Source organism: Coffea arabica, chromosome 3c (genome assembly GCF_036785885.1).
Source record: "Coffea arabica cultivar ET-39 chromosome 3c, Coffea Arabica ET-39 HiFi, whole genome shotgun sequence".
NCBI classification, from domain to species: Eukaryota; Viridiplantae; Streptophyta; class Magnoliopsida; order Gentianales; family Rubiaceae; genus Coffea; species Coffea arabica.
In genome coordinates this window covers 7,322,961-7,332,560 of record NC_092314.1, presented here as the reverse complement: position 1 = coordinate 7,332,560, position 9,600 = coordinate 7,322,961, and the positions used below count along the sequence as shown (strand labels likewise).

The 9,600-nt window shown below is 37.0% G+C and overlaps 1 protein-coding gene across 1 annotated transcript; it reads left to right on the top strand.

The window, feature by feature from the left end:
- The first annotated feature begins 1,965 nt into the window (after positions 1-1,965).
- On the top strand, positions 1,966-8,475 carry LOC113734454 (purple acid phosphatase 15). The gene is made up of 9 exons (XM_027261002.2): positions 1,966-2,197; positions 2,650-2,988; positions 3,397-3,588; positions 4,454-4,787; positions 5,316-5,533; positions 5,750-5,940; positions 6,605-6,889; positions 7,444-7,560; positions 7,998-8,475. The coding sequence occupies exons 2-9, from the start codon at positions 2,706-2,708 to the stop codon at positions 8,019-8,021; spliced, it is 1,644 nt and encodes a 547-aa protein (XP_027116803.1). The 5' UTR covers positions 1,966-2,197; positions 2,650-2,705; the 3' UTR covers positions 8,022-8,475.
- Positions 8,476-9,600: the final 1,125 nt, after the last annotated feature.

Genomic DNA, 9,600 nt, shown 5'->3' with positions numbered 1-9,600 from the left:
ACACACATACCTATTTCTATCTCGAGTAGACAGCAGGTGGCATACACTAATAGACACAGAGTGTAGTCACAAAATGTGTTGGTTGTATACAATCATACTATGAGATTTGTATACATGTATGCAGGTTGGAAGAGAAGTGCCCATGATGCTCGTGTTTTGGATGGGGCTCTGACAGGTCCAAATCATTTCCCAATGCCCCCCAGATATACAAGAAAATCCATGTATGTATATTTAGCATTAATTTTCACAAAACTAGTTGGGCCCAAAAAACACATTTATGATAAGACAAATACTACTTGGTTGATTCCGTGTATCAAAACTTGCCCGCTTTCTTACCACCTTATAGAGGACGTCAAGCGGATGTAAGTGGTCAGAGAAGGGGGAAATTTGCCACTGCCAAAGAACTTTTTAATTACAGCCATTCTGCTTTATGCAATGTCATAAAGCGAACCTTTTGTGTCCTTAAGAGGAGATTTGCTATCTTATGGGGCGCCGTGCCAAATTACATGATAATTACTCAGATAAACATAATTGTTGCCTGTTGCCTGTTGTGCTGTGCACAATTTCATTAGAGATTAGTAGCCGAATGACCTTTACTTTGCAAACCTTGATATAGGAGATCCAGATATTCACGGTGCAATTTTTTCCTATCTGGAGATACAGCCGCTGCATCCCTCTCCTTCCTCCCCCGGCCGAAATGATTGACCAATGGATTGGCATGAGAGATGCAACGACAGTTCATATGTTCAATGCCTATGGAAATATACGCCATCGTTAATGAAGAATCATAAAAAATGTCCATGGACATTCGGGCAATGCTAGAGGAAAGGCAAAGCCGCTCGACAAAATTGCCTATTTATGTTAATCTTGGCAAATGTCATAAATATTATGCATATTTAATTTCGGCAAGTCCATCAATGCATGGTTGTACTTTGTCTGTGATCGTGCATGTCTGTAACCTCTTGTAATCAGTTTATGTTTATGGCTACAAACCTCAATTTTGGGGCCACAAAAACCTAGGTACTACCCAAATCACGCTAAAACTTTTTAATTAAAAACTCATTTGCAATGTAGAATGTTCTGGGTCTTGTCAAGAAGTCCGAAAATTTGTTTGAGGAGAACAGCTGCAAATCCAGGGCAGTAACCATTCGTTTGACCAAAGATGGGTGGCGGCTGAAATTTAGGTAGGTCGCGCTCCCGTACCTTTATGACCATACTCCCAGTCTATCCAGCTTTCAGTCAAGTCAACAGAACTATCATAATTGCAAGTCTTTTCATATAGATCAATGAGGGATATATGTTCCAAAAACCCACATTATGGAACTCAATTTTTCAAGGAAAATTATGTAAATTTGGGGTATCCAAACAGACTCATGTTCTCACCTGTTTGTAATGCTACTATGTAGGATTTAAATGGACTGATTAACTAGTTTTTTCTCTCAAAGAAAGAAAAATATGCAAATTTGTATGTTTTATTTATGTTGAAAACTGTAACAAGTCTCGGTGGCTTTCTAAGTTTTTTCTAATTATTAAAACGTTAGAAACATTATGACTATTTTTGTTTAGTTACAACTAAAACTATACTACTGTTAAATCGATAATGCACTCATAATGAATTTGCTTTCTCTTCTGTTTGGTATCATTATGTACACATAATATTGGTTAAAAATTTTTTGTCCAAATCACAGTAAATTGAGGACTAATTTCATAGATGAAATTTCTCTTAATAGCAGACTTTAATCATTTTGATATTTAACTTTTCTCCTATGTTTTTGTTCATTATGTACTAAAAAGTTTTGTTACAATGTATTCAACTAAACTACTAGAAGCCTTGATTGTGCCTTGCACAAAGATATATATATGTCATCGATATTTATTAAACTATTTTTTTTTGTACAAAATTAACACATTAATTTTCTTTTGGGACAAAATTAACAGGTGAGGTCTCTCTCAACGAGGAGCCACGCTCTTCGGATCTGTCTGTTGATTTGTTTACTACAAAAACAAATCTACATCGAATTCGGACAGAATATCCCATTTCAGATAAGAGATTCGTCATTGCAAGAGTAGTACAAGTTGGGCACACTAAGAACGAATTCACATTCACAAAACATGGCCCATACGAAAATCAGTCACCAAAGGAAGCGCCTTCACCAGGAACTGCTATTCACACTGAACGAGGATTTCCATCTCTCCTGTATTTTTCTCGAACACAGATTAGCTGACATAACCGCCATTTGCCAAATTGCACAAATCTCGTTTCCATCCCTCAAATTCTCACGCCATCTTCGTAATAAAGCAGTTCGTTTTGTTTACTTTTTTCGAAAAGTTTTAAAATTTCTCATATTTTCATGCGTGTTTTACAATTCTAGATTGAACCCATTTGGTAAATGTACTTGTAATTTAAACTTGGTTCAGAATTTTTAACGTTTAGCAACTTCGTTGATGCCTGTTTTTAGCGTTTAGGAGGTTCTTTTCTTCTCAAGACTCGACCTTTTCATTTGTGACACCCCTTTTTTCCTCACTTTTTCTTGGTTTCATATCTTTTTGATTGATTTTCTACCTTCTTTTGTCTTTTAGGAGGCTCTACTCTTCTCAACTCTTGATTTTTTTTTGTCACGCCTATTCTTTTTTGTCTCTGTTCCTCAGCTGTTTGATCAAATTTTCTATGCATAAGTTCTTGATAAGGAGGGATTAACTGTTGCATGCAAAGTCTTGAGATGGCTTTGCTAAAAGGGAGAGCTCTTGTTGGGTTGGCTGTGTTTCTTTTGCTGAACCTTGTGCAAGTTTATGGGAGAATTCCGACAACTGTAGAAGGACCATTTAAGCCAGTGACAGTTGATTTGGATAAGAGTTTTAGAGGGAATGCAATTGATTTGCCAGATACTGATCATAGGGTGCAGAGAAATGTTGTAGGTTTTGAGCCTGAACAAATTTCAGTCTCCCTTTCTTCAGATTATGATTCAGCTTGGGTTTCATGGATTACAGGTAACTTCATTTGATATATGTATGTTCTTGGTTCTGTCTCAATCTAGTATTTTGAAGTCATTTAATTTGTCTGTTTGGAGGAGTATTTAGCAATTGATGAGCTGGAAAAAAATATTCTAGATAAGAACAAGAAGGGAGTTATGGAAGTTTATTGACTGCCCTTTTATAAGTTGATGCTTTCTATGTCTTCTTGAAAAGTTCGAATTAGTTGTGACGTAGGTATCAGTGAGAACTTCAATTGGATTATGAATTGATGTTCATTTTTGAGAGCTACAGGAGAAGAACGCATGTTAATAGTTAGGATACGTAAGGATGAGCCTGATTTTTGTTAGATGAATCAGAAGAGGGTGTTATAGATGTTTGTTATATCAGTATGATCCTCTCAAATGTGATATTATTTGTTTGCAGGTGAATTTCAAATAGGTGACAACATCAAACCATTGAATCCCAAGACTCTAAAAAGTTTTGTATACTATGGGAAATCAAATCTCTTCTTGAATCACAAAGTAAAGGGTGATTCATTAATTTATAACCAGCTCTATCCATTTGAAGGCTTGCAGAACTACACCTCCGGGATCATACATCATGTCCAACTTACAGGTGAATTAACAAAATTTTAAGTCACAAATTTGGGAGCAACAGATCATTTCAGATGTAATGCTTATTTCAAACATAGAATTTTATAATTTTTAGTTGGATACATAAGAAAGGAACCGTCCAAGCTTTATGATTGGATTCTGAGTCCTGTCACATGATTGTCAGCCACATCTCAAGGTCAAAATGTAATATTGCTGGAAGAAGCTAAATAAGGTTCTGTAGCTGGTTCTCAGACTATCTGCCCTGCCAAAACACCCATGAAATAAAGTCAGGGTTTATGTGATGTCTGAGTAAAATATATGCAAGGTGCCCTCTAATAGGATATTGATTGGTTTAATGCCCTGGCATGATTTTAGAACAATGTTTTCACATATCTTGGTTGTGTTAAATTGAGTGGTTTTAAGTTTTTGATCTCTTGTGTTTCTCTTGACTTACTGGATTTCAACGGCAACCTGCCATTGTATTCTTTGTCCGGAAATACAGCCTGGTGATGTTAGGCAAGTCTCATTTGATAGTTTTGCAGCTTGCAAATGTGCGTAGTACATTGTTGTTAAGTTTCTTTTCTCAACAATGATTCCGAGACACCTTCCACTTGGTTTCAATTAAATTGAATCAAGCCAACTGCAACATCTAGTTTTTCTAAATGGATGCATGGGTCCAATAAAACCAACCTAATCTTACTTTCAGTAAACATTAAATGGTCCTACATTTACTAGAATCTATTTTAAATTCACATTGTATGTACTTGTTGCTATTGCTACTAATTCCATGCTTTCTTTAAGTAGAATAAAGGAGATCAATTTTGCTTCTGTCTTGGTGAAAACGTTTTTTTTTTCTCAAATGATGGGATTGGTTTTGTGCCCTGCAGGATTGGAACCCAACACTGAATATTATTATCGATGTGGAGATCCTTCAATACCAGCAATGAGTGATATCTATCAATTCAGGACTATGCCTGCTTCAGGTCCAAAAAACTACCCTAACAGAATAGCAGTGGTGGGAGACCTTGGTCTTACATACAATACAACTTCAACTGTTAGCCACTTGATAAGCAACCAGCCTGATCTTGTTCTATTGGTGGGGGATGTTTCCTACGCCAATCTGTATCTGACAAATGGAACTGGCGCTGATTGCTATTCTTGCTCGTTTCCTGATACACCCATCCATGAGACCTATCAACCTCGTTGGGATTACTGGGGAAGGTAGCTTTAATACTTTCGTCCATTGTACTTATTGTTCATGTAATAATGAGGCAAGCAACAGAAACTTCCAGCATGAGTAAAATAGTGAACTAGCTATCCATGAGTAGAATTATCTGCTCTTCTTTTGCTGTCAGTGCAACTGGTGCTACTAAAAGAGACCAGAAGACTCGTACACCTAGTTTGTTGAGTAAGAATGTCTATTTCTATCATAAAGAAGGCTGATTTCTCTCAAAATTAACTTCTGGTTTACAGCATTACTTGCAGTTGCTAGAACTCTTAATGGTTATCGTGCACATCACCAGTTTATTTATCACTCAATCCATCTTTAGTCTGTAATTTTTGTGAGTCTTTTTTAGACCTAGACTATTCCTTCCCTTTCTTCCCTAACATTCATTAGCTTCTTGCAGACTTCTACATTGAACAATAGAAATTGTTTCAGTTTTACTTCACTCTTTTACCGTCTGTGCAAGAGATTTCTTCCATAATTGTGCATTAGAACAAACGTAATAGAATATTATATTTTTGCAGGTTTATGCAGCCACTAGTGTCTAAAGTACCACTAATGGTAGTAGAGGGAAACCATGAGATCGAAGAACAAGTTGGGAATCGGACATTTGCAGCCTATAGTTCTCGGTTTGCATTTCCATCTAAAGAAAGTGGATCTTTGTCTACGTTCTACTTTTCATTCAATGCGGGAGGGATTCATTTCATAATGCTCGGTGCATATGTTGCATATAATAAGTCAGGTAATTGATGACATGCATTCACGTCTATCTGCTTGCTTGGGCCTTTTTTTGCTACTCTTTGATTGCCTGATGAAATTTGTCAGATTATGCATATCCTGTATCTGTGACATGTTGTCACTTTTTCATCAGCAATTAACTGAGATTTTTTTGTCTAGTTTTATGTCCAAAAGAATGTGAAGCAGTTTTATAGCTCATCTTTAACCTACTGAATTTCAGCTGATCAATACAAATGGTTGAAGAGAGACCTTGCAAAAGTTGACAGAAAAGTCACTCCTTGGCTGGTAGCAACTTGGCATCCTCCATGGTACTCAACATATGTAGCTCACTACAGGGAAGTTGAATGTATGAGGGTAGAGATGGAAGAAATACTGTACAAGTATGGTGTTGATATAGTCTTCAATGGACATGTAAGTGTGTAACAGTCACGTGAGTGCTTATACTGTAAATTTCAATAAAGCTATTCTTCAGCTTTATCTTGTATTTCTTTATAGTTTTTGTAATAAAAAATAGTAAATGTGGAAATAATCGTCTGAAATCTTACTGAAACAAATTTAATTATCACATGCTGTATACTTTTGCTGGTGACAAGCCCTTGTAGTAAATCCTACACCTGGTTCATTTGCTCCATCCATATTCTGGTCATTCGTTCTAGCATAAGAAAATCATCTTTATCAATTTTCTAATGATTCTTCTTCAATCCACATTACTTCAAATCGTTGAGCAGTTCCTGTTCTCTATTTTATTAACCTGGTTAGACCTTTGTGCAATCTCATAGCCACAGAAACAGCAGTATCCTGTCCTCCACCATTGCTGCTGTGTTCACAAGCATATATTGTTTAGGCTTAACGTACAAAGTTTGGTAATTCTTTTCATTGACTACTTTGAGCTATAATTACATTAAGCTTTTTTCCAACATAATTATTCAAACTTCATTGATTCGTGACAAAACAAAAATCAGTACTATGTTAATGTAATTTCATTTTCTGCAATCTGTAAAACAAAATCCTTTTCTTGCTTTAGAGATCTCAATGAGGCTTTGTTTTCTTTTTTTGGAACTTGTTTAAACTATAGGTTCATGCCTATGAGAGATCAAACAGAGTCTACAACTACACTCTGGATCCCTGTGGGCCTGTATACATAGCAGTTGGTGATGGTGGTAACAGGGAGAAAATGGCTATTAAACATGCCGATGAACCAGGGAACTGTCCAGATCCATCTACAACTCCGGACAGCTATATGGGTGGATTTTGTGCTTACAATTTTACATCAGGTCCAGCAGCTGGAAAGTTCTGTTGGGATCGACAGCCAGATTATAGTGCATACAGGGAAAGTAGCTTTGGACATGGTATTCTAGAGGTACAACTCTCTCTCTCTCTCTCTCCCTCCCTCCCCCTTGGATGCTAGTCCAAAGAAAGCATTACAACTTACTGACTAATAATTAGCTTCAAAATGCACCAACTAGAGCAGTTATGAAAACTAACCTGAGCAGTGAATTGTACACTAGAATATGCTTTGCAGAACTATAGTTAAATATTATCTGGAGAGTTGGAGGCAAAACTTGTTCAGTTAGTATGGTGTTTGGATGCCTTACTCTAGGGAATGGGATCTTTGTCTTTAACTGAAATAGGATTCTTTCTTCTAAGTTTTAGCAGTTTATTTATATTCAAGATGAAATTTGTACCTTTTGGTTCATTGAGGGAATTTTTGGTTGGGATACCAAGACTTCCAACTCTGAACATTAGAGTCTCGTGTAGTTGGGTGCTTTTCCAAACACTGAAATGAAAAAATATCCTGCTTTTTGGTGCTTTAATATTCTTACAATTAACTTCGTATCTCCTGTTGAGGATAGACCATAGGACACAACTCTGGAGAAGGCAAAAGATGACTATATTTCTTCATGTAATCTGCAGGTGAAGAATGAGACACATGCTCTGTGGACATGGCACCGGAATCAGGATATGTACAATGAAGCTGGTGATCAAATATACATTGTGAGACAACCCGAGAGATGCCCAGTTGAACCAAAGGTAATTAAGCTTTGGAGAGGAGGGAGTGTACCACACTAACTGGAATGCTATTTCTGGAACATTAATTGAAATATAGTTCTTACACGTAACTGATTAGACATCTTAACTGATTGAATGGGGAGTCGAATGGTAAATTAAGGCCTAGACTTTAATATGTCAAGACAAAGGGGGATATTTGGGTGGGGAAACACAATATAGTGCATGAAGAAGCAGTATTTTTTCTATATTGATTACCAAACATCAGCAGGTTAGTTGCACACTTAGTTCAAATAAAGAGAACCTTGATTTGACCTTACTTCAACTAACCTATAAGCTACAGACATGACTATTTGTTTAGTTGAAGCAAATATAAGCAGTTTGCAGATTCTGATTTTCGTTTCCATCTTATCTTTATATTTTCTGATGACTACATTTCTTGCTTTCTCGTTTGCGCTCAGGTCTCTTCTTCAGTTGAATTCTAGATTTTGAATTCAATGCCAGATGAACTCAAAACTTGGAGCATGTTAATTCCAATCTTTGCGCTTCAGTATTTTGAAGACGGCTTTCATACTATTACTATATAGGATGATAGGAAGATTAAAAGAAATTTACAGAGTTATCCATGTTACAATTAAATGTTGAAGAAGGTCCTCTTCTGGTTTTCTTGCTACGTACTTCAGAGAAAATGTGTGTTATGGGAGTTACGGGTGAAGCAAGAGCTGTAAACAGGCAAATCAAAGTATTGAAGTCTCACTTGACTACGAGAATATGAAATTCCTATTCTAGTCGTAATGCACTCTTGAAGATGAATTTTGACCCTCAATATAGTCTCTTTCAAGAGCACCAGTTTATAAGTTGGGTTAATTTATATACACTGTCAGTGTATACACTATCATCATTAAATATATAACACGTGTGCAAAATTTGAATTTGAAATTATAAGTTTTTATTGTTTTCATCGTTATCTGCCGACGATTTCGATACGTCGCTCTGCAAATATCAAACATAGAAAACACTCACAAGCCTTGCTCTTTTTCGTTTTGGTGATCACCAACATTTTCCAAGAACTTCAGTGGATTTTTCGCAAGTTGGTTTAAGAGGATGGAGAATTCAGGAAAAAGAAGGTGGAACTAGAAATCGCAGAATGGCGTAGTGAGAACTCCAGTAGTTGAAATGTAGTCCAACTAAGAATGCATGAATTAAACTTCTCCAATTGGGATCAAGGCATGAAGAGAATTAAGCAGCCAAAAGAGAACATTACATCAAAAGCCTTAAATATTTTTTTGCTACAAAACTGCTGAGCGGCTGAGACAAGGAGCCTCATACCTAACAAAACTTCACTAACCTAGTCTTCACAATCACTTAAGGCCCTGTTGCTGTTCTCTCTCAGGGCAATATTAGGGTTCAGAAATGAGAAAGAGTACAAGCAAGAAAGATGAAAGAGTTAAGGTAGTCGCGGTAGAGGATGGTAGAGAAGTAGCTTTAGAATTCTGTGTTGCAGGAACTCCACCACCCAGCCCTGGTCTGAAGCCTCCACCGTTGTTTAAGGGTGTAGTCTCCGGTGGTGGTGGTGCGGTCAAAGATGGACTAGTGATTGGATTGGTTGGCATACCACCTACGGTAGGTGGTCCTCCCGCAGCGCTGCAAGTTTCACAATCCAAACATTGCATTGTAATTTTAGGCTGTTAAAAAAGGCCAAAATTTTTAACAGAAAAAAAAATGCAAGTGCAGATACAGCAGGTGCAGAGGCAGATGAGGAGTTTGACAAGAGAAAGAAGTGAAAATTCAAAGAAGACTAGCCATCGAAACAAATTGAAGGCCAGAATCTTAGTTCTTTGAATGGACAATAATATGCTCTGCACTCCAACCCTTGAAGCACCTTTCAGAAATCCCCTTGGCCAACTTGCCATCTTTTCCTTTCCAAAATTCCTTGCAAAAGAGCAGTGACAGAATAGAAGAGAAAAGCAGATGCCTAAAGGACCACCTAGAAGTGCATCCCAAGATTGTAATGCAAATTTTCGGGGAAAATTGTCATTCTTCTCTATTCCCTTATTTGCATTT

Bases quoted from the DNA above. Each gene is read 5' to 3' on its own strand.
- LOC113734454 (XM_027261002.2), top strand. From the start codon at position 2,706: ATGCAAAGTCTTGAGATGGCTTTGCTAAAAGGGAGAGCTCTTGTTGGG. The intron at 5,941-6,604 runs GTAAGTGTGTAA...TTTAAACTATAG, and splicing joins ATATAGTCTTCAATGGACAT to GTTCATGCCTATGAGAGATC. The intron at 7,561-7,997 runs GTAATTAAGCTT...GTTTGCGCTCAG, and splicing joins GATGCCCAGTTGAACCAAAG to GTCTCTTCTTCAGTTGAATT.